Source organism: Myotis daubentonii, chromosome 6 (assembly GCF_963259705.1).
Source record: "Myotis daubentonii chromosome 6, mMyoDau2.1, whole genome shotgun sequence".
In the NCBI taxonomy this organism is placed as follows: Eukaryota; Metazoa; Chordata; class Mammalia; order Chiroptera; family Vespertilionidae; genus Myotis; species Myotis daubentonii.
In genome coordinates this window covers 708,734-731,979 of record NC_081845.1, presented here as the reverse complement: position 1 = coordinate 731,979, position 23,246 = coordinate 708,734, and the positions used below count along the sequence as shown (strand labels likewise).

Genomic DNA, 23,246 nt, shown 5'->3' with positions numbered 1-23,246 from the left:
AGTTTTTTCCCTTTTGACCTCTGGTCTTAAGCACCAGTGTTGCTGAATCAGGTGGAGGGAGACGCTGAGTGCTCACTCAGGAATCCGCCTTAAAAGGAGCCCTCATCACCTTACTGGTCCCTCCTTTTGGCCGGAGACCTTGGAGCACTTCTGAGTCCCTGCACTTCCACGGCCTGTGGGCGCCCGGCAGCGCCCAGGGTCCCCCGAGGGCCGCGATCTGAGCCCGAGGCCTGGCCGGCCGCTGCGGCTCCTCCTCATTCCTGCTGTCCTCCTTCGTTACTCTGTTGGCAGTGCTCCCGCCCTCCAAACTCCACCGCCTCTTCCAGCTCAGAAGTTTGCACGTTTTAAAAATACTCAAGATAAGATGAGTCTTTGGATTGGGACATTTTGGATTATGTTTTTAAAAATCAGCAGAATTCAAGTGGTTTCTTAGTTTAACAGACTTGCTTGTTCAAGGGCCTCAAGCCATTAAATCTGCTGAGACAGATTTAATGGTGTCCATGGTGAGCACGTGGCGTCCACGGTGAGCACGTGGCGTCCACGGTGAGCACGTGGCGTCCACGGTGAGCACGTGGTGTCCCCGTGAGCACGTGGCGTCCCCAGGAGCACGTGCGTCCATGGGAGGCAGGGCCGCATCTATGAAAATAGATGATACAACCAGGCGGCCCCTGCTTCTTCCATGGAAACACTCAGCCTGGCTGTGCCTGCCCCCGAGGGAGGGTGTCGGGGCCGACAGCTCGGGGTTTAGGTGAAAGGAACCTGTGACGGCCCAGGAAAGGGGTCTCACCCGGAGATGAGGGCTGCGTGCGGTCGCGCTGAGGAGGACCCATGAGGCTGCAGGAGGGGCCTCGAGCTGTTGGCGAAGGTCAGACTCTGCTCCGGGCCGTTTCGCACCCAGGGCTCCCCGGTGCTGAGCGCCACGGGGCCTTGGGTTCAGGCTTGTTTTGTGGCTCCTTAGGCTCCTAGATGGTGTCGCTGAGCCTCAGGGTGAGGCCTGGTCAGCCTTTGCATTTCTCGTTTGTTTGTCTTTGTGACTGAAGTGTAGGGTCTGGAGACACCCAGCCCTCTGGGGGAGTTCCTGTGCAGCTCGCCCGGGCACTGGGGTTGCACGTTGGCGTGACTTTAGAGGAATTCCAGAGACCAGGCCGCAGGGAGGGGGCCGGCAGCCTCGGTCAGACGGGCTTGGAGCCAGGAGCCTGGGCTCTGCCCTTCCCGCGAGGCCGCGCCCGTATCTGCTTCAGAGTTTGGGGTGACAGGACCCGGAGCCCCTCCCATACGCACCCGACCAGCGAGCGGACCCCCAGCCTTTGGGTGCCCGGATGTCCAGCTGAGAGAGCCACCCGGCCAGGGCTGTTCCTTAACTCTTCCCTGTCCCCCGTTTCTCCATGAGTTTGCATTTGGCTTTAGAAGTGGAACCAGCTCAGACGTTTTTGCTGTAAGTGAGTCTGAGCTGAGGCGCGTTTCTGGCTGGACACGGCCTTGGCGGCCCTGCGCGCGGCTGGCGGCTGTCACGGGCAAAGTCACTACAAGCGAGTGGGAGCCCCATTGCGCAGCTCCGTCCCCCGCGTCCGCACTCGCTGCTGAGCCAGGAAGTCCCGGTGTGCATGCGCCCTCAGGGGCCTCGGCTCCCTCCCTGGCCCTGACTTTGGCCCCCACATCGGGCAGCAGACCCTCCGAAGGGCCAAGGGTCAGGGTTGCCGCCTCTGAGGGCCAGACGGTCTCTGTCCCGGCCACTCAGCCGTGCCGTCCGGGAAAACGCGCGCAGACGGCGATGGAGCGGGCGGGGCTGTGTCCCGGGCTCTGTCCTCGGGTTGGGCGGGGTCGCCGCTGAGCCTGGCCAGGCCTCACCGCCTTCACCCTTTCCCATTAGGAGACCATCCTGGTGCAGTGGAGCCGGCCCGGCCACCACTCCGTCCACAAGACGTTTACCTTTGAGAGGTCAGTGCTTGTCAGGGGCCGTTGGAGGGGAGTCACAGACAGGCCTTCCCGTGGGGTCTGAGGAGGAGGTGCCGTCACCCCATCGGGTGGCCAATGGCGAAGCAGCAGGGACACACTTTCCGCACCCGGGGCTGGAGCACGTGGGCGCCAGGTGCACAGGTGAAGGGCCTCGCTCTACACGGCGCACCTGGTGCGAAAGCTAAAGTGGGATCAGGGCCCAAACAGAAAGCAGGAACCGAGAAGGTCGCAGGAGAGCAGGAGGCAGGCGGGGCCTGGGGAGCCAGGGAATTCTTGGAAAAGCCGCCACAGCGTGACCGGGAAAGAATGAAGATAGCCCTGACTGGTTTGGCTCAGTGGATAGAGCGTCGGCCTGCGGACTGAAGGGTCCCAGGTTCAATTCCCGTCAAGGGCATGTACCTTGGTTGCAGGCACATCCCCAGTAGGGGGTGTGCAGGAGGCAGCTGATCCATGTTTCTCTCTCATCGATGTTTCTAACTCTCTGTCCTTCTCCCTTCCTCTCGTAAAAAATCAGTAAAATATATTTTTTAAAAAATGAAGATAAAACCGGGTTCTCCCCGTGACGCCTGTGCTCCGTTCGGGATGTAGCCGGTGTGTCGCCTAAGGAACGGGTCCAGTTCTGTCTTGTCCACGTTGGCCCGCCCCCTGCAGAGCACGGGCCGGAGCTCCTCTCCCGTGGCGGGATGCCCGTCCCCCGGGGCACACCCCACGGCCACGGCCCCGTTTCCAGGTCTGCTCTCCGGCCGGCGGCGTCGGCTCCTTCCCGTGGCCGATTGCGTCACCTCAAGCCCCACACTGTTCGTCTCCAAGGGTTTCCTTCCTTCTTGCTCTTCGTTTTGTTGAATAAATTTTGTAGTCAAATTGTCTCGTTCCCCAGACCCGATGGCCTATGTGACGTGGGGGGTGGGGGGGGCAGGTAAGCTTATGAACTGACTTTGGAAAAGCTAACGTCCTCACGAGCTGCGCCTTCACGTCCCAGGACACGGCGCCCTTTCCATTCGCTGTGTTAACTGCGCCTGCAGGGACCTCGGGCGCCGCGCAAGGGGGAGGCGCTTCGTGCTGGGGGTGCCAGGTTCCCGCTCCCTCTATGTCTGGCCTGGGGAGGGTCGGGTCTGTGTCTCGTCGAACCGACTTTGTTGACGATGCATGAACGTCACAGATATTTGCTCCTGAATCTTACGAACGGCCCCTCCCAGGCTCTGCTGTGGAGCTGGTGGTGGTACCGCCCGCGCCCGTGGCCCCAGCTGCTTTCTCTGTCCCCAGCCGCCAACCGTGGTCGATGCCCATGGAGCCTCGACAGGCGGCAGGACCTGTCCCTTTCCTCGCTGGCTGGGGAGACTCAGGGTTTCTTGTTATGATGCTTACGAAACCCAAAACGCTCAGCGCAGAAAACGCTGCCACCCCTGCCCAGGTTCGAGGCCTGGGGGACAGCGGCGCTCACAGGTGGAGGCCTGGGGGGCAGCCGCGCTCACAGGTGGAGGCCTGGGGGGCAGCCGTGCTCACAGGTGGAGGCCTGGGGGGCAGCCGCGCTCACAGGTGGAGGCCTGGGGGACAGCCGTGTGCTCACAGGTTCGAGGCCTGGGGGACAGCCACCCCTGCCCAGGTTCGAGGCCTGGGGGGCAGCCGCGCTCACAGGTGGAGGCCTGGGGGGCAGCCGCGCTCACAGGTGGAGGCCTGGGGGGCAGCCGCGCTCACAGGTGGAGGCCTGGGGGGCAGCCGCGCTCACAGGTGGAGGCCAGGGGGACAGCCGTGCGCTCACAGGTGGAGGCCTGGGGGACAGCCGCGCTCACAGGTGGAGGCCTGGGGGGCAGCCGTGTGCTCACAGGTTCGAGGCCTGGGGGACAGCCACCCCTGCCCAGGTTCGAGGCCTGGGGGACAGCCACCCCTGCCCAGGTTCGAGGCCTGGGGGGCAGCCGCGCTCACAGGTGGAGGCCTGGGGGGACAGCCGTGTGCTCACAGGTGGAGGCCTGGGGGGCAGCCGCGCTCGCAGGTGGAGGCCTGGGGGACAGCCGTGCGCTCACAGGTGGAGGCCTGGGGGACAGCCGTGCGCTCACAGGTGGAGGCCTGGGGGTCAGCCGCGCTCACAGGTGGAGGCCTGGGGGTCAGCCGCGCTCACAGGTGGAGGCCTGGGGGTCAGCCGTGCTCACAGGTGGAGGCCTGGGGGACAGCTGTGCTCACAGGTGGAGGTCTGGGGGACAGCTGTGCTCACAGGTGGAGGCCTGGGGGTCAGCTGTGCTCACAGGTGGAGGCCTGGGGGACAGCTGCGTGCTCACCCAGCACCTGGCTTGTGTCAGGGTTTTGGAAAACTGACGGGAACATAAAGTTATTAGTGATGGAGAAACGCGGACATTGACCTTCAGGGGACGATGTTAAGGAGTCGCTGCTGTGGGTGAGAAGGGGCCGGTGCTGACCTGGCAGCTCAGGGGAGGCCCTACAGAGACCGCACAGGGTGGCCGGAAACGGAAACTTCATTGAAAGGAGTTTATGGTGGCTGGTCACCTCCGAGGCGGGCGTCTTCCCTGACCAGGTCAGTCTCCACCGTGACAGCCCGTGGTCCTTGTGCATCCGCACCCGCGATAACAGGTCCCTGGAAGGTGACAGTGATTTCCTCTTTCCGGACCCCCCAGGGCACGGCTGGTCGTGAGTTCATTGTTGTGTTAACGACCCTGCACCCACCTGCCTAGAAAGAAGTGTGTGCCTATCATTTTACTTGTTATCCAATTCCAGAGGCCCCCTCCCGCCCCCTCCTCACCCCCACCTCCCTCCCGCCCCCTCCCACCCCCTCCCGCCCCCTCCCTTCGCTTTCTCCCGCCTCCCTAATCCAGCGCCAGTGGCCTTCCCATGACCCGCGCACGTCTTCTCCTGTGACTGTCATGCAAAACCAGGTGCCATGGCGACGCTGCTCCCGGCGTGTGCTGGCCTTTTCGGCTCAAACTCACAACAGTTCTTCGCAGGTTTGAGGTTTCTTACGTTGGCACCACTAACTTCGGCGTGTGACGACGGCGATGCCGTGATTTCTAAAAGCGCCACCCCCTTCAGAGAGGCGGACGGACGGCTGTCCCCCATGGCCTCCATGCACTGAGGCGGGCGCTGCGGCCGCCACGGCGGGTTCCGGTTGAGTCGCCAGCGGGCCTGGGTCACATGGGAGCCCAGGCACCCTGGCCGCTCGCTGTCCCTTCTGCGTTCATATTGGATTGACTTGGGGGTGGACGGTTACAAGGTCATCGAGGAGCGCCCCCTCACCCTCGCTCACTCGCTCGCTCTGCGTGGCCTCCCAGGTGCGGCACAGGCAGCCTCGGGGGCAGGGCCGGAGTCCGACAGTCACGTGCTGCTCCCACGGCAGGAGCTGTCTAGTCTGGCGGCAGCTAAACAGAAACGTGTGTCCAGGAAACACGTTTAAAATGAACGCACGTTCGATCCCACACACAGAACCGCGTGCTTGTTTTGCGTGTTGGGTCTTCCGCCGACGCCTGCCGTCTGGTCGCCTCCATCCGGTCTCGGGCGCGGCTGCGGGAGCCCCTGCCTCCTCGCGTTTGCGCCGTCTGGCCACGGCCCGTCAGAGCGGGCATGGGTCCCGCTGTGCGGCTGACGTCCCTGCACTGACCAGCCAGGAAGACGGCACGCGAAGAGCTTGGCCGTGACGTTGAATGATACTCACCGGACGCCCGCAGAGGGCGATGCTGACGTGTCGCTGTCGGACCGACTCCCGGGAGCTGTTGGGCCGCAGGACTCGGCTTCCTTCCCGCGTCCTCTCTGCTGCTGCAAACATCCATCGCTTTGCTTCAGCTCCTTCCCTTTCAACGCCTGGAAATGACTCTCCATCTGCCTCACCCCCTGCTGCCTTGAAAAGTGATAAAATCAACCTTTTATTTTAAAATATATTTTTATTCATTTCAGAGAGGAAAGGAGAGGGAGAGAGAGGGAGAGAGAGAAACATCAAGGATGAGAGAGAATCATGGATCGGCTGCCTCCTGCACGCCCCCCACTGGGGATTGAGCCCACAACCCGGGCACGTGCCCTGACCAGGAATTGGTCCGAGGCCTCCTGGTTCATAGGTCAATGCTCACTGAGCCACACTGGCTGGGCTACAATCTTTTATTGATGGAAACAAGGAGTCTGGACGGCGTCGGGGTGTGGGGGGAGCACAGGGGGGTGTTCCCAGCTGGGGTGTTGGTACCAGAGTCCCCTCCCCCTAACGACGCCCCATGTCGCGTTGCTCCTCAGGGTCTACGGCCCGGCGGAGGGCCAGGCCGCGGTGTTTGCAGACGTGTGCCCCCTGCTCACGTCCCTGCTGGACGGGTGAGTTGGGACGTGGTACGGTCAGTGGGCACAGCTCCGTGCAAACGTGAGTGGAAGGCTCGGGTGCCTGTGACTGCTGTGGGGTCAGGTCCCAGGGCCGCGTGTCTGCACCTCACGTCCCCCCCTCGCCACCCGCTGCCACCCGAGGCCCTGCTTCAGGGGGTCCTGGGTCTGACCTCCACGGGGCACGTCCTCCACTGGAACCCGGGAGAGCTCGCTCTTTCTTTTGTTTTTTAATATATTTTTATTGATTTCAGAGAGGAAGGGAGAGGGAGAGATGGAAACATCTATGATGAGAGAGAATCACTGATCAGCTGCCTCCTGCACGCCCCACACTGGGGATCGAGCCCGCAACCCAGGCCTGTGCCCTGACCAGAATCGAACCCGGGACCCTTTGGTCCGCAGGCCGACGCTCTACCCACTGAGAAACACCAGCCAGGGCGAGAGGCTGGGAGAGCCTTTCTTTAGTGAACAGATTCCAGAAACAGCAAAGGCCGGTGGTTGGCGCGACCTTCGCCGGAGCTGCCTGTACGGCTGCGTCCTAAGCATTTGGCCTCGGGATGCCTCATGGTTTGAAAGACCCTTTAAAAGCTTGTGTGCGTCCGGCCGTACGGCTCAGTGGCTGAGCGTCGACCCATGAACCAGGAGGTCACAGTTTGATTCCCGGTCAGGGCACAGGCCCCAGTTGAAGGCTCCATCCCCAGTGTGGGGCGTGCAGGAGGCAGCTGATCTGTGATTCTCTCTCATCCTGATGTTTCTTCCTCTCCCTTCCTCTCTCTCTGAAAGTCAATAAAAATATTTTTAAAAATAAAAGAGCTCGTGTCCCTGCTGCAGTCAGGGGTCCTCCCCAGACAGACACGCAGACGCGCCAGGGAGGGCGCGGGACATGCGGTGCGTGCAGGGCCCCTCAGCTGCGCCTGCACGGCAAGAACATGTCAAATATTCTTTAAATGTTTGGGTCCTCCCGTTGGCATCGGGGCTCGTAACCCAAGTGGCAGGAAGTGTGGGTTGCCAGGATTCCTCATCTTCTGTGAAGTGAGCTGCGGGGCAGCACCCCAAAGTGCAGTGTCGGGGGACAGCAGCCTGCACAGAGGGGACCTGGCCCTCCTGGCTCCCAAGTCCCCGGGAGAGCAGTGCAGGAGGAGGTGTGCCCTTGCTATGCTCTTGTCCGCAGCGCTGGCCGCCTATGCAGTGGGTGCCTTTTTAGATCCTCACAGGGAATCGTGCAAGCTCCCTCCTCTCTCGTGTACACGAAAGCCTGACTGTTTAAATCCGCCCCCCCACGTATGTTTTCCCATTGATTCTTAGAGTGTGGGAGGGAGGGGGCAGAGAGACGTGGACTGGCTGCCCCCTGCACGGGCATTGACCAGGGCGGGGAGGAGCCTGCAGCCCAGCACGTGCCCTGGACCAGGACCCACACCCTCCCCCTCCGGGGCGCGGCCGGTGCTCCGACCACTGAGCACCCGCCAGGGCACAGGCAGCCTGGTAACCCCCCTGCAGCCCCGGAAGCTGGAGTAAGTGGACTTGGGGGTGGGACTCCTCGAGGGGCCATGCACTGGGGTTGGGGACCTGCCTGGGTCCCACAAGGGAACGCTGACACGGGAAACATGGCGAGGGGATGCGTGTGTGACTGGTTGGCTCAGTCCCTGCTGCGCAACCAGGCAGCCCCGGGACCTCTTAGCAAACCGGGGCCGCAGGTCTAGGAGGGGCCGTGAGCAAGGCCGTCACAGACGCGGTGCCGGGGGAGGCTCTCCTATGGGGGACAGGTCCCCTGGAGCCGTGTGGCTGCACGCTGAGCCCGTTCACTTCCAGGTACAACGTCTGCATCATGGCCTACGGCCAGACCGGGAGCGGGAAGACCTACACCATGCTGGGCCCGCAGCCCCCGGGCGCGGCGCAGGGCGACGCGGGACTCATCCCCAGGGCCGCCCGGGAGCTCTTCAGGTACCGGCGGCCGCGGGAGGAGCGGGCCTGCCCGCGAGGCCCTTCGCTGCGGCTTCGGGGCGAGGCTGGGGCTGCCTGGGGCGAGGTGGCTGCCTCCCAGCGCTGTTTGCAGAATCGGCCGCACTGAGGGGTCAGCGCACCCTGGTTGGCTCGCTAGGTCCTCCCTTTGAGGCCTCGCCGTCCCTGGGGCGCCCCGGCACCCCCGCCGCTGAGAATCGAGAAATGCAGGCTCTTTGCCGACAGGCTTTTTCCAGAGAATTGAGCTTACGTTTCCTTCCAGTGCAGCCGTCGTGGCGTTTCCAGCTGCTCATTCGAGGGTGTCATGGCCGGGGTCCTCGCTCTCCTGTCCTGGGGGCCGCCAGGCGTGTCCCTCAGGTGCAGACGCGTCCTGGTCACCGGGCTCCCGGCCGGGGCTCGGCCTCTCGTGGGCACCAAGCGCAGGAGCTGGAATCAGATCGTCTGTCGCAGGGACGAGGGGGAGGGAGGGCCGGCTGCGGTCGCCCAGCCCTTGGGGGCCCTGGGGTTTTCCCTAAGGGCTCAGCACCCCTATCTTTAAACTTTGTCCGTCAGCCAGGGTGAGAAGTTAGTTATTTTTGGAGCCGGGGAGGTCCTGGCGCCGTGGCAGGCGCTTCTGGAACTGAGCCGAGAGTTCGGGTCTCAGTCTTCCCAGTAACAGAGCAGAGTTTCCACTAAAGAAGCCGCACGGCCGGCCGGCGCTGACCGCCCGCTGTCCGCTGTCCTCGCGGCCGGCATGGCCTCTGCAGCTCCCAGAGCCCGTGGGCGACCAGGCCGGGGCCGCCGCCTCCACGCTTCCTGGTCTGTGGGCTCGGAACCCAGGGACTGGAGGCTGACGCGTTGATCGGGATGGTGACGCGGTACAAACGCTGCGTTCCCGACACCGTTCCTCACCCTCTCCCGGCCGCCGCGCTCAGTGGCTAAGCCTCGACCTAGGAACCAGGAGGTCAGGGTTCCTGCTCAGGGCACAGGCCCGGGTGGCGGGCTCCATCTCCAGTGTGGGACGTGCAGGAGGCAGGCGATCCGTGATTCTCTCTCATCCTTGATGCTTCTCTCTCCCTCTCCCGTCCTCTCTGACATCAATCACAGTGTATTTTAAAAAGAAACACGGCTGACTGTCCCCAGCGTGGCCGGTGGTGACCGGCCCGGCATTCAGGGGCGCACGGGCTTCTGGGCGTAGGAGCGCGTCCCCTCGGAACCACCTCTGGCCGCTGCCTCGAGGGGTGTCCGACGTCCCCGACGGCTTCTCTCCTGTGTCACGTGTCTCCCGCCCCCGCCCCTGCCCCCCAGGCTTATGTCAGAAGATCCCTCAGAGCGACCCGGGGTCCAGGTCTCCATCGTGGAGGTTTACAACAACGACATTTTCGACCTCCTGGCCAAAGACGGCTGCACGGCGACGGCCCGGCTCAGGCGCGAGGTGCTGACCACCAGGGAGGGGAGGACGGAGGTGTCCCCGCTGACCTGCCTGTGAGTCCCTCCGGGCGCCGCGTGTGGGCTCCTGGGGGAGCGACCTCCCCACCACCCGGGTCGCCGAGTCAGCCCCTTTGTCCATGAACGTTCGCTGAGACTCCGTGCTTCGTGCACGCTGCACATGTCAGTGTGCCCTAGAATTCCCTTTCAAAATCGCAAAGCAGCCCGGCCGGCGGGGCTCAGGGGCTGAGCGTCGACCTAGGAGCCAGGCGGTCACGGTTCAATTCCCGGGCAGGGCACAGGCCGGGGTTGCGGGCTCGATCCCCAGTGTGGGGCGTGCAGGAGGCAGCCGATCCATGATTCTCTCTCATCATGGATGTTTCCCTCTCCCTTCCTCTCTGAAACCAATAAAAATATATTTAAAAAATAAACTGTGAAACCGTGACCCCTGAATGTGTGGCAGAGACGAGCGCTGGCTGCGGAAGGAGGGGCCGGACTGTGTCGGCGGCTTGTGTGGGGCGAGCAGGTGGGCAGCGTCAACAGAAGTGACGCGTTCGCTTTCCAACGTTGGTCTGGGTGAGGGTCGCCCTGTCGCCCCTGCAGGTCTGTCGGGAGCGCAGGGGAGTTGGTGGAGCTCGTGGGGGCCGGCCTGCAGCTCCGGGCCAGGCGCGCCACCTCCGTGCACGCAGATTCTTCTCGCTCGCACCTGGTCGTCACGGTGACTCTGACCGCGGCCGCCTCCGGGGACAGCACCCGTAAGTGGCCCTTTGCGCCCGGTCAGCTTGCACGCGACTTCGGTCACGTGGGCGCCCGCAGGTCTGAGGCCTCACAGGCCCCCGGGGTGGGGACGGCGGCCGCGTCCTCGGAGGGTCTGGGGTCCACGCGGTGCCCACAGTCAGCCGCTGGCAGCACCGGCCTGGGCAGCAGCCCGATCTGGCCCAGGCTGGTGTGGCCCGGTGGATAGAGCATCGGCCCAAGGACGGAAGGGTCCTGGGTTCGATTCCAGTCAAGGGCACGCATCTCTGTTGCAGGCTGGATCCCGGCCCAGGTCGGGTGCGTGCGGGAGGCAACCGGGCGATGTGTCTCTCACATCGATGTCTCTCTCGGTCTCTCCCCCTCCTTCCCACTTTCTCTAAAAACCGATGGGAAACGTCCTCGGGTGAGGATTAACCACAGAAGTAAAAGCCTGGCCTCGGGCCGACACCCCACGGGACTCCTCACTCGGCCACAGCCCGAGGCCCCCAGGCGGCGGGCGCGGGGGAAGGGGTGCAGGTGCCACTGGACGGCCGGCGCCCACCAGCCCAGAACCGCCCCCGAGCGGCAGGGGGTGCGGCTCCCGCTGTGGGAGCCCTGACCATCGAGCCCGAGCCAGTGCCCGCACAGGCGACGGCACCCGGTTCCCACGCTGTTCGACGCTGTGCTTCCGCGGCCCTTGTTCCGCGGTGACTGCGCTCGTCGGGTGTCTGTTCAGAAGCAGCGCCGGACGGAGCTGACACCCTCTCCCGTGAGGCGAGGTCGGTCTGTGGGCTCCCAGCAGGAACGGTGGGTCCGCGCCCGTGCGGCCAGGCGGCTGGTTTCTGAGCGGGTTTCGCGGTGTCACCACCGGCCCTTCCTCGGGAGCCGGCCGTGTTCGGGGACGACTTTCCGCAGAGGCGGCGACGCTCCCTCCGTGCAGCCGCTCAGCCTCACGCGCCCGCCCGTCTCCGTCCCTTTGGGGTGGAGCTCAGGGCGCAGACGCAAGGTGAGGGAAGCTTCCGGAACACCTGTGCCACTGTCCTTGCAGCTGAGCCGCGGTCCAGCCCGTCGCTGCCCCGGGCGCCCGGCTGCCCCTCGCCGTCGCCGCCGGCAACAGGGAGGAGGCCGCCCGCTCCCCGCAGAGCCTCCCCCGGGTCCCCGGGGGCCCGGCCCGCGGAGCAGGTGCGCGCCCGGCTGCAGCTGGTGGACCTGGCGGGCAGCGAGTGTGCAGGTGAGTGACTGGCGTCTGCGTGGTGGGCGAGCGTCCTCCTGGGTGAGCTGGGTGTGGGCTCCTGTCCGAGGGGTTGTGAGCAGCCACCGCGGGTCCCCAGCATGGGGCCCCCTCCAAGGTGACCTTCAAATCCTTGCCCCCTGCAACCACCCGGGCCAGTCCGGGAGCGAAGGGCTTGGCCCCCGTGAGGGCGCCCCCGTCGGTGGCCGTGTAGGTTGTCGCGAGAAGGTGTCCCGACCTCGTGCTGTCCCGGGAGGGACTCCCGGTGCCTCCTGCCTGGAGCCCCCATTTGCTGTCCTGGTTCACGCCTCCGCCTCCGTGTCTGACGGTCGCAGGCGCGTCTGGAGCGAGGGGACCAGCCCTGAGGGAGGCGTCCTTCATCAACCGGAGCCTGGCGGCCCTGGCGGACGTCCTGGGGGCCCTGGCGGCACGCCGAGCCCACGTTCCCTACCGCAACAGCAAGCTCACCCACCTGCTGCAGGACGCCCTGGGTAACTCGTGTCCCTGAGACTCCGGGGCCCCCCGGCTCTCAGGTCCGCGTCCCTCCTCGATGTTCCCAGCACCGTGTGCCCACCCACTCCGCACTCTGCTGTCCTCCCGGGCGGGTATGCGGGTGCGCACGCGGCCGGCTCCTTCCCGGGGACTGCAGGGCCGGGGGACAGGACCCAAACATGGGGGAGGGGCCCTGTTCTGAGCCGCAGCTCATCCTGGTCTGCGGGGAGCAGATCCCAGGGTTACACTTTATGGTTCTGCGCCTGAGAGACCCCCGGGGCTCTGATCCCCCAGGGCCAGTGCCCCCATAAGCAGTGGGGACATGGGGAGCCGCCTCGCTCACGGCGGGGGCACGTCCCTCCTGGTCCCTCAGCTCCTCCTTCCCTGCAACCCCCCTCCCCGCCCCACACTGCTCACCCCCCCCCCCCGCATTGTCCTTAAGGCAAAGGGGGCGCCAGTCCCACTGGGAGCCTGGCGTCCCCCCCAACCCGGGGGCCCTCGGGCCTGGTGTCAGGTCTCAGTCCCAGGGCCTGGAGGGAAGACGCTGTGGCTCCTGGGCCCCTGGGCCCCCTGTGGCCGCGCCCACAGGCCGCCTCCCCCGCCAGGGCCTTCCTTCCCTCAAGGGCTCTCGTCACTTCTCTCTTTAAAGGAGGCGACGCCAAGCTGCTGGTGATCATCTGCGTGTCCCCCGGCCGGGAGCACGTGGCCGAGACGCTGCAGAGCCTGGGTTTTGGGGTCCGCGCGCGGCAGGTGGAGCGGCAGGAGGGGCGGGGCCGCCCAGCCCCCAGGGGCCCCCGTGAGGAGCGCGGGTGCTTGTGGGCTGCGTCCCCCCCACCTGTTTCCTGCCACGACGGCACATGTGATGTTCACGCCTGAAATGAACTCTTTACATGGGACGTGACGGCCCTGGTTTTCTCCAAGGTGACGGCCACGAACACGGAGCCCACGGGCCAGCCAGGCCACGCGGCCACGGCAGCGGGAGCCCCGGGAGGCGGGTCCTGGGGGCAGCGCGGAGCAGAGCGGTGCTGTCGGGCAGGGTGTGTTGGGGAGCACACGGAGCCCCAAGGCCAGCTCCTCGCACCGACCCGGCCAAGCTCCCGGGTTTGCGCTCAGGGTCCAGAACCCGACCTGGGCCCAGGGGTGGCTCTGTGTCCCCGACAAACTCCACGTCCCCGGCTCCGTGTCCTCTGCACAGCGCGGTCCCAGCAGGCAGGGGGCTGGCGGCCTCCGGGGTCACTGCCCCGTCTGGGGGGACGAGGAGCCACCCCCTCCAAGTCCCCGGGCCCCATGGGGACACCTGGCCGCTGGGCGGGGACCTGTCTGCCCCCCGGTTCTGGATGAGGCCCGTCCTCCATCCTCACCCCGGGGTGGGCGGTGGCAGGCACGGCGAGCGCTTTTCTGGAGAAGAGTGTCCTGTCTCCAGAGTCTGCCTCTAAGAGCCGGTCAGGCCGGGGACCCAGGCCGCGGGCGTGGGACGCGAGTTCACACACGAGCTGCCTGGTCCCAGGTGCACTCTGGGCCTGGGCCTGTGGCTGGGACACTGGGAATATCCTGGGGACCCCCCCCCCACACCAGGTTGCCCTGGCAGCTCCTGCCAAACCAAACTGCCCCGGCTCCCTGTTAAGTCCCACGCCAGCAGGACAGCAGCCACGGCAGCGCCCGGAATCCAGGCCCAGGCCCCAGCAAGCCCTGCAGGCTGGCCCAGGCGTGGCGCTGAACGAGCCCTCGGCGGTCCTTAAGTCTAGATCCACGGGCTTGACCTCTGACCTCTGTCCAAACCTGGCCAGCCAGGCTGGGGGGTGGGTCATTTCTGCCTACATTTTCCCGAGCCACCACCTGCTTCTTGGGCGTCCAGAGGGACCTGGTGGCCTTCCTTCCAGCCACAGGGACACGTGTGAGGGAGAGCGTGGGCTGCCAGGTGCACCCACAGCCGAGGGCCACGCCTCGTCACCCAGCGCTCACCACTCCTCGGGGGCCGGGAGCCACCCGTTCCCCGCGGTTCAGACCCAGTTTCCTGAGATACATTTTGCCTACGAGACCTTTGGACACAAAAGGAAAAGATGCTCTTTTATTTATTTTGTTAAAAATATGTTCTTACTGGTTTCAGAGAGAGGAAGGGAGAGGGAGACAGAAACATCAGTGATGAGAGAGTCACGGATCGGCTGCCTCCTCACGCCCCGCACGGGGGACCAAGCCCACAGCCCTGCATGTGCCCCGACCGATGGAACTGTGACCTCCTGGTTCATAGGTCGACGCTCACCCACTGAGCCACCCGGCCGGGCGAGGTTCTCTTTCTGGCTTTTCCAAGGAGCCTCCGCCCTCCCGAGGGGTGGGCCGCCCCCCTCTACCCCTCCACCCCTTCACTGGGAGCTGGGCTGGCACTTGGGGGGTGGGGGGTGCGGGACGGGCAGGGCGGCCACCCTGGGAGGGTTAGGGACAGGCCCGGCCGCACTCTCCCTGACAACCAGAGGTTCCCGCGGTTAGGGGACACCATTTCCATGTCCGCCCACAGGCCGGGGGAAGGACAGAAATGGGGCCCTCAGGGCCCGCCCTGCTCCTCAGTCCGCGGGGGGGGGGACGCGCTGGGCCCCGCTCCCGTGGCCCTTGGCGCTGGCACCTTCAACCAGGGGGTGGGTTAGGAATGAGGGGGAGCTCGGTCTGCACCCACAGAGGCGGGTCAGAGACCACAGCCCTGAGCTGCCAGGCGCCCCCCCACCCCGAGTCCAGCCCCCCCCCCCCCCGCTCCCCCCCATGCCCAGGCCCAGCGCGTGCCGCCAGCGCCCTCTGGTGGCGGCGAGGGGGGCGGGAGGCGCAGGCAGCGGGCAGCAGGCAGAGGGCCCCGTGCAGGCTTCCCTGGCTGCAGGCGCAGAGCATGGGGAGCCCGATGGCGTCCGGGACCCGCCGTGCGGGACGGCTCCCAGCGACCTGAACGCACTCAGGCCGCGTGACGGCGGCGGACAGGTCCGCTCAGCGGAGAGGCGGCCGGGGTGTGGGTGCAGGTGCTGGGCTGGGGGGGGGGGGGGAGGCCCGGGAGCCACAGGGGAGCCAGGCTGAGGGGAGGTCTGCAGAGCCAGGCGTGTCCCGGAACCGCCCTGCGCTCCTGCGGGGCCGGGGCCACACCGCTGCGCACGGGGCAGGCGCCGGGGGTCTGGGGGACAGAGCTGGCCAGGCCCGCGGAGGGGCCTGGGAGCCTGGCGGAGCCCACGCGGGTCCGTGCGGAGGGAACCCGGGTCCCTCCCGGGACAGGCCCAGCTCCACTCGCCCCCGTGTCCCGAGCGGGGCCTGCTCTTCGCCGCCGGCGCCGAGTCAGAGTCCGCTCCACACGTGACCGCGACCGCGACAGGAGGCGCCGAGACCCCGGTGGCCCCGCGGGCACAGGAGGGGGTCAGGCTGGCGGCCGGCGGGGCCGCACCCCGTGGACCGAGCTGGCTGCGGGGCGGGCCTCCCTGTGAGCAGCCCCTGCCCCTGAGCCGCGCAGAGCCGGTGCGTGGGCGGACCGAGCCTCGCGGGGCTACACCGCGACCTCCTCCAGGCGCGGGTCCCCCGTGAGGTCCAGGGAGAGGCGGGCCGTGGGCCCCGGGTCCGGCGCGACGCCGCGGGGGCAGCTGCGCGGGGCGGGCACGGGCCTCCGGGCAGCGCGCGGGGCGGGGCGCGGGCGCAGGTCCTCCAGGCTGCGGGTGAGCGGGTCCGCGTGGGCGTGGCGGGGGGCCGCCCCCGGGATCTGCGGGGAGACCCAGGGGAGTCCTGCTCTGTCGCAGCCCGTGGGAGGCGGCTCCCCCATCTGACCCGCCCCCCTAATGCTGAGCCCCCCAACCCCCCCAGACCCCCACCGAGCCCTGCACCCCCACTGTCCCCGGGCAGCGGGTGAGTGGCAGGGGTCCGCCCACTCCTGTCCGTCTCGGGGGACCCTTGCGGGATGGAGTCCCGCCAGGGGGAGCTGGGGTCTCGGTGGGGAGCCCGGCCCCTCCCCAAGGCCGACCCACCCCATTCCAAGGGGCCGGGCCGAGGCTGGTTTTCTCGTTTCTGTTTTAACCAATCGGACCAGGGTCTCTGCTGAGGTTCGGGGAGTTGAGGAATGAGCTCAGTCTGGGAGCATCTCGGGGTGAGGAGCAGCCCTCCCGCGGGAGGAGCCACAGGGGCCCGGCTCTGAGCTGCCCTGGTCCCGTCCAGGCTGGGGTCCTGCTGAGCTGCTCTCGGGCCTGTTGGGGCCACCTGCTCAGCGCAGGGAGGCCTGACCTCAGAGACCCGGGGCGGGGCCCCAGCCACGCGGGCAGACCCCACCCGGGTCTCTGGCCAGCTTCTCTCTCCCTCCACGTCCTTCCTCCTCCCAGGGCATCTCCCCCAGGCCAGCTCCCAGCCAGGCCTGGACCCCCCTGTCCCCCGCCCCCCCCCCCCGCCTGGGCACCCGGAACCCCTGGCCTGGCCTCCTGCTCCTGCAGGTGGAGTTGCCCCCGCACCCGTGGGCACCCACAGTTGGGGACGGTGGTGGTGCAGGTGGACAGGGCCGCACTGGGCCTAGGGGACGCTGGGCCCCATGGGTGGACTGGGCCACGGGGGTCGGGGCGTACCTGGTGTAGGGCCTCGGTGCTCCAGCCCCTCATGCTGACCAGCGTGACCCGCACCACCGCCCGGGGGCCAGAGGCTGCAAGGGAGGGAGGGGTGTGAGCAGGCGGACAGCTCTGGCCCCGTGGACGGCTGCCCCAAACCCTGGGGGCCCGGTGGTCCTCGCCCCCGGCAGCCCTGGTGATGCTGAGTGACCCTGGGTGGGCCTGGGTGACCCCAGGTGGCCCTTGGTGGGCAGGCCCTGAGGCTGGTCCCCGCAGTCGCCACTTTCGGGCACACACCCAGGACCCACGGCGGAAGCGCCCTGAGCCCAAGGAGCCGCTGGCCAGGCCCCGCCGTGGTGACTGGTCACAGCGCTGTGGGGACTGTGACTGAAGCCAGTGCAGGTGGAGGGGAGGAACCTGGGCACGCGCGGCCCACCTAAAGGAGGGTGTGGCCAGCGGGGTCCTGCGCGCCGAGGCCTCTGCGGTCAGCAGCAAAGAGGACGGAGGACCGCCACTGCCGCCGCCGCCCACCACCCCCGCAGGCCCCTCCTGTCCCAGCCCCGGCCCCGCGGTCCTGCCTCCGCGCAGCGACCTTGCGACCCTGCTCGGCTGGCTGAGGGCTCGCTCACCGCTCCCCCGGTGCCCCGGGTCCTGCGTGTCCCCCTCGTGCCCCGGCCGGCCTCCACTGCCACCCGCTGTGTCTCCGCTGCTGGGGCTGAGGCTGGAGCCGCAGGACGCCCTCTCCCCGGGGAGGGCTGTGGGCCCGGAGGGCTCATCCACTGACATCTCCCCAGGCTCCACGCCAGACGCGTGGGAGCTGCCGTGGCTGTCGGCCGAGAGCAGTGAGAGGCGGTGGGGGAGCTGCTGGCTGCGGCCCCTGCTGTCCCCGCTGTCCCAGTGGCCCGCGGGGCGCAGGCCCAGCTCCGGCGTGTCGCTGATGTACGTCTCCCGGTAACACTTCTTCTCTGCAGGGAGGGGCGGCAGGGAAGCCGACGTGAGCGCTGGGGATGGAGGTGCCGCCTCGTCTGATGGAGGTCCCGGGAGACGCAGTGCGTGGGGGGAAGGATTGCCGGAGACGGGGGCTCTGCCTGTCCACGGCGACAGCCGGGCCACCGGTGGGATGTGTCACAACTGGTGAACCCACACAGGGCCGGGAGCTCACATCATGTGTGAGGGACCGCTGAGCAGCCACACACGCGAGCAGGAGTGCACACGCATGCACGCACACAGGCACATGCACGCACACACGCGCTCACGCACTCGCACCCCTCGGCCCCCCTTGCACTGGGCTCCCCACCGGGGGCGGGAGGCGGGGATCACCACCCGGCGACCAGATCCTCCTGGGGGGACGCCTGCCAGGAGGCCACGCCCACGCCCCAGGCCCGGAGATGACAGGGCCGGACGGTGGAGGTGGGGGTGCAGGGGGCGGAGGGCAGCGCCCACCTCGCGCCTCCTCCAGCCGCAGCTGCGCCAGCACGGGCCGCAGGGCCAGGTGCAGCTGGTGGCTGGCGCGGAGCAGGCGCAGCAGGTGGCGGGCGCGGGCGGCGCAGCCCGTGTAGAACTCCAGCTTGCGGGCCGCGGGCCGCCCGTCCGGCCGGATCTTGAACTTCTTCCCCTGGAGGAGGAGGAGGTGGATCGACAAGGACCAGGACCGCAGGGGCAGCGTGTGAGCCCGCGGCCAGACCCACCCTGGGCGACGGCCGTGGTTCCTGTTGGCACATCTAATCCCACGGGCACGCGTGTGTTTAGGGGCACAGGCAAGCGGGGCGCCGCTCGAGGTTATGAAAAGTCCCGACACTCCCCTGGGGCTGGGGGGGGGGTGCACGTCCCTGGACGGACCCCAGGCCTCAGAGCCCACCTGCCCTTCGCCCCGAGTGCTGGCCCCGGGGCCTGAGGGGCTGGGACGTGGGGGGTGGGGTGTCTGGAAGCCGGCTGGCCAGCCATGCGTCTCTGCCTCCTCCTCGTTCTCTTTATTTCGCCCCCTTGGGAGCCAGAGCTGTCGGGGGCCAGCCTGGGCACCGCGCCGGGACGGTGGAGGACGGAGGGCCCGGTAAATGGCTGACACTGGACAAGCGTGAGCGGCCCCCCTGGGCCCGGGGCTGAGACCCGTCCCCCTCAACCAGACCCGGCAGACTCGCACCAGAACGGCCAGCTTCCCGATGCGGGGCCAGGGCAGGTCGTGGAGCAGCTGCGGAGTGTGGTTCACCTCCTGCAGGGCACAGGGGCCGGGTCGGCCGGCGACGGGGCACCAGCCCTGGGGGGTGTCTCTGGGGGCTCCACCCCTCACCTCATAGACCTGCATTCCTTTGAGGGTCAGTCCCAGGACAACGGTAGGTCTTTCTTCCTTCTTATCCTAAAAGGACACCCATGTCAGAGGTCAGGCCCCTTATGGGAAGTCAGGGGGCTCCCCAGAGACAAGCAGGGTCCCCCAGCCCCTCCGTTTCCCTCCCTGGAGGCAAGATCCGGACCCCATTCCTGCCTCCTCTCTCTGACTTTCTCCCCGCTGACAGGCCTCGTCCTCACTCCCCAGAGAGAGCGCCGAGCTGCCCGGACACACAGTGCCTAGGACACGCGCTGCCGGGACACGCGCTGCAGTGACTTCTCCCCCGCAGCCCCTTGTCCCGGCTCAGTGTGGGGCGGCCTCGTTGTGGGAGGGCCCTTCCCTGGCTGGTTCCCGGACGTGGACACGGACCCTCCCTGCGGCGACGGCTCCCGGGGCCAGGCCACGCCGCCAGGAGCAGCTCCACCACGAGGGCCACCCGCACACTGAGGGTCCCGGTCCCGGGGCCAGTGTCACCCACCCCGTGGCCACGCATCTGGCCCCCCCCCCCCGCCCGGGGCAGCCACAGGCCTGAGCCCCTCTCCCCGCGGTGCCGGCAGGACCTTGAACAGCCTGAAGAAGTGGACGGGCACGTCCTCCAGCCGGCAGGCCTCCCGGATGTAGCGCAGCTCGGCCTCCCCGGGGCGCAGGCCCCGCTGCTCGCGGTGCAGGGCGGGCACGTGCCTGAGGAGGTAGGCGCTGCCCCTCCTGGCGATGATCTGACCACAGAGCAGAGGCCGTGAGGCCCTCCTGCCCCCCCACGGCCGCCCCCCGCCCCGGCGGTCCCCGCCCCCACGCCACACCTCACCCACTGCGGGAAGTAGGCCTGGGGCTCGAAGTAGCGCCCCACGTGGGCGCGGGCCCGGTGGTTGCCCAGGTCAGCCTGCAGCGCGTAGGCCGCCAGCAGGAAGTAGGCCTCCTCGCAGTGGGTGCCCTGGGACCGCAGCACCCGCTCCCGCAGGTGGCAGTAGTACAGGTGCCGGCCCGTCCGGGTGCTGGGCGGGGGGCGGGTGGGTGAGGGCGGCTCCGCTGCCCCGGACGCAGAAACCTCAAACCCCCCGTGCCTGCCCACACCCCGCCCAGAGAACAAACCCACCCGCCTGACAGCCCACGCTTCTCACGCGGCCTCACGGACCCCGTCACAAAGGATTGCTGTGCCCCCGAGGTCGCAGCCCCATGGTTTCGACAGGACAGCCTGGCCCGGCGGGGCCTCCACGCTCTGGGGACCCCTTTGGCCTGCACGTACCTGATCAGCCGCCCGTCTTCCACGTAGAACTGCACCCGCAGGAAGGCCACAAAGGGGGCCCTGGACCTCCTGCCCTGTGGGGGCGAGCAGAGGGCCACGCGGACGGTGAGAGTGGACGCGCCAGGAGTCGCCTGCCACGTGCTCAGCCCCGGTCTTAGCAGCCGGGCCGCCAGCCCGCTGGCTGCCTCTGGACGCACCGGGACGAGGGGCAGCGGGCGGCCGGGGGCAGAGCGGGACCCCGCCCAGCCCTCGCACCTCCGGCCGCTCCCGGCTCCAGTCCTTGGAGAAGTACTTGCCGAGCTTCTGCTCCAGGTCCATGAACAGGTACTCGTTGTCTGAAAGGGGAAGCAGAGAGGGAGGAGCTGCTGCCGCGACACCGCGGCCGCTCAGGCCCGGGAGCCACGTCTGAAATCACTCAGAGCCGGACTCCGAGGAGGGAGCCCTCCGGGCAGGGGCCGCGTCCTGGTGGGAGGCGACAAGTGCACGGGGGGGGCCCTGGGTCCCGCCTGGCCAGCCCAGGGCTGAGGCGGTGCCGGGTACCGAGCAGCCAGGGTCCGGAAGCGGGAGTTGGGAGCAGACGGGGCTCCCGGGGCCGGGAGAGCAGGAACGATCCCTCAGACTCGGCCCCGGTGGGGTCGGAGGTCAGGGTCCCCGGCAGAGCTGACTCACTTCTGACCACGCAGAGGCCGAAGAAGTGGGGCTCCCTGATGCCGGCCTCGTCACACACCTGCCTGAACAGCTCCCACCCTGTGGCCTGCACCTGCAAGAGGGGCGGCTCAGGGCAGGAGGGGTGGGGCTGGCCAGGCTGTTCCATGACCACAGCCAGCGCTCAGGTCCTGGTGACTGAAGACCAGCCCCCCCCCCCCAGGGCAGCCTGTGAGAACCCGGGGGGGAGGCCCCCGCCTTCATCAGGGGCGATCGCTCCACCCCGGGCTGGCAGGTGCGGACTGTGGTGCCCCCGGGAGCCCCTGCTGGGCCCTGACCCCGCCCATCGCAGGCCCCTCCTGAGACCAGGGCTGAGCGGTTCGGGGCCTGGCCAAGGGCATGCAGGTTGGATCACGTGTGGAAGCACATCCATGTCTCTCTCTCGTCCTCCCTCCCTCCCTCCCTCCCTCCCTCCCTCCCTCCCTCCCTCTCTTTCTAAAAGTCAATGGAAAAACCACCCCCAGGTGAGGACCAACAACAATGTGACAGGATCCAGTCGGGGGGGAGGGCAATGAGCACATGGCCCCCCACGGCCCCTGCTCACCCCACGGCCCCCCACGGCCCCTGCTCACCCCACGGCCCCCCAGCCAGCCCCTCCCCAGCGCTCACCCCCATGACCAGCCGCAGCCGCTCCTGCGTGGGCAGCAGCACCAGCACGTCCCTGCCCTCCACGGCCATCTCTCCGGCCAGGGCTGCTCCTGCAGGAGACAGCGGTCAGGACGGCAGGGCGGGCCCAGCAGCCATGGTCTGCGTCCACCCGGAGGGACGGCCACATGAGCCACCACATGACGGGCCCTCCCCCTCCGTCCGGCCACAGCTGAGGTGCACGGACCCCAAACTCACCCAGCTGCAGGCTTCCCAAGACGGGGTGCTGTGGGGAGCTCCTGGCTGGGGGAGGACGAGGGCAGGGCCAGGGTCCGGGCTGTAAATGCTGGGCTGTGAGCAGCGCGATTGGAATGCAAATAAACACTCGCTGGGCCTCCCCCCGCACCCCGCCCCCCCGACTCCCGACCACGCCTCCTCTCGGGACAGGAGAGGGCCGCGCCGATGCCGGGACCAGGGCCACTGCGAGGCACCGGAGGGGCTGGAGGGGCAGTAGGACCCACCCTCCCAGCCTCCCGCGCACGGTCACCCAGCGAAGTGAGCCAGCGCCGTGGCCACCCCGCCCCGAAACACCGTCCCCTGCGGGCCAAGCTGACAGCCCCGCTCTTGGGCCCCTGGTCACTTCCCGGTCACTTCCCGCCCACCCTGTGCGAGAGCCCGCGGCAGGTACAGGCCTCCTGCTGCCGGGGTCTGGCCCTGTGGTGAGAGGGTGTGCACAGCTCTCCTCGCTCCTGCCCCTCCTCCTGCTCCTCCTCCTGCCCCAGCTCCGCTCAGACTCAGGGCTCCCCCGGGCTGCCCTGCAGACTTGGGACCTGGGAGGCCCAGCCCTGTCCTCTTCCCTCGGCTGAATGCAAAGCGATTCCTCTGACGTGGTCCTGTGAGCCGGCAGCCTAACGACTCTGAAAAAGGCAAAACCACCAGAGGACGGCCTCGCCCTCGTGTGTCCCAGCTCCCGTGTCCCCTGAAACCACCGGCGTGGCGGCCTGTGGCCACGGACTGAAGGTCACCAGCGCTTCCGCCGTAAAAGCCGGCAGTGGCCACTCCTTCCTCAGGCGCCCGCACACGGCAGGGGTGAGGGAGCAGGTGCCACGGCCACGCCCACGCCCACGCAGACACACGGGGCATGGGGGGAGGGGACACAGAGTGGGCGGCCCCCGGGACCGAGAGCAGGGACTGATGCTCACTTCCTGCCGGCAGGTGAGTCCCGGCCAGGGAGGGCCCCCGGGTCAGGGGGCGCTCACGTCCTGGAGGCTCAGGGCCCCTCGGCTCGCACACCTGCCCCCGGCACCGCTGTCCCGGCTGGTGGAGGCGGCAGAGCTTCCCTCCTGGGAACGTGACGCCTGGGGCAGCCTGGCTGCACGTGCGGTTTCACGTCTGGGAGGAGCCGGGGAGGCGGGTCCTCACCCGGTCCCGGCCTCACGCATGGTCACCTGAGGTTTCTTCTCTGCCCAGTTCTCCTCCTGGATGCCCGGCCCTCAGCCCCAGCGGCCAGAGTCCAGGTCCCCGGGACGACGTGGGACAGCCATCCAGCAATAAAGAGGCGCAAAGTACTGACGTGCACGAATCTCAAAACCATCGCGGGCCAGGGAGGAGCTGCCCACTCCGCCTTTTGCAGGAGCCAGGAGCCGCCCAGAAAGGCGACCCCGGGATCAGGGGGGGGGGGGCAGGGGGGGCGGCCCGGCTGCCCGGCTGGAGGGCCCCACGGCAGGTCCAAGGGTCCGTGTGGGGACGCGGGGACGTCCC

At 67.8% G+C, this 23,246-nt stretch overlaps 2 protein-coding genes across 2 annotated transcripts; one reads left to right on the top strand and one right to left on the bottom strand.

The window, feature by feature from the left end:
• The first annotated feature begins 966 nt into the window (after positions 1-966).
• KIF25 (kinesin family member 25) lies at positions 967-13,039 on the top strand. Its single transcript, XM_059702439.1, has 9 exons — positions 967-987; positions 1,871-1,938; positions 6,181-6,255; positions 8,068-8,199; positions 9,505-9,681; positions 10,228-10,379; positions 11,408-11,590; positions 11,926-12,081; positions 12,732-13,039. Exons 1-9 carry the CDS (start codon positions 967-969, stop codon positions 12,956-12,958), a joined length of 1,191 nt encoding a protein of 396 aa, XP_059558422.1. The 3' UTR covers positions 12,959-13,039.
• Positions 13,040-15,555: 2,516 nt separating this feature from the next.
• Positions 15,556-21,815, bottom strand: FRMD1 (FERM domain containing 1). The gene is made up of 13 exons (XM_059699817.1): positions 21,744-21,815; positions 21,510-21,598; positions 20,865-20,955; positions 20,451-20,530; positions 20,196-20,269; positions 19,758-19,944; positions 19,513-19,668; positions 18,917-18,982; positions 18,770-18,838; positions 18,073-18,244; positions 17,259-17,594; positions 16,651-16,724; positions 15,556-15,803 (listed from the first exon to the last, which is right to left on the bottom strand). Exons 2-13 carry the CDS (start codon positions 21,576-21,578, stop codon positions 15,594-15,596), a joined length of 1,584 nt encoding a protein of 527 aa, XP_059555800.1. The 5' UTR covers positions 21,579-21,598; positions 21,744-21,815; the 3' UTR covers positions 15,556-15,593.
• Positions 21,816-23,246: the final 1,431 nt, after the last annotated feature.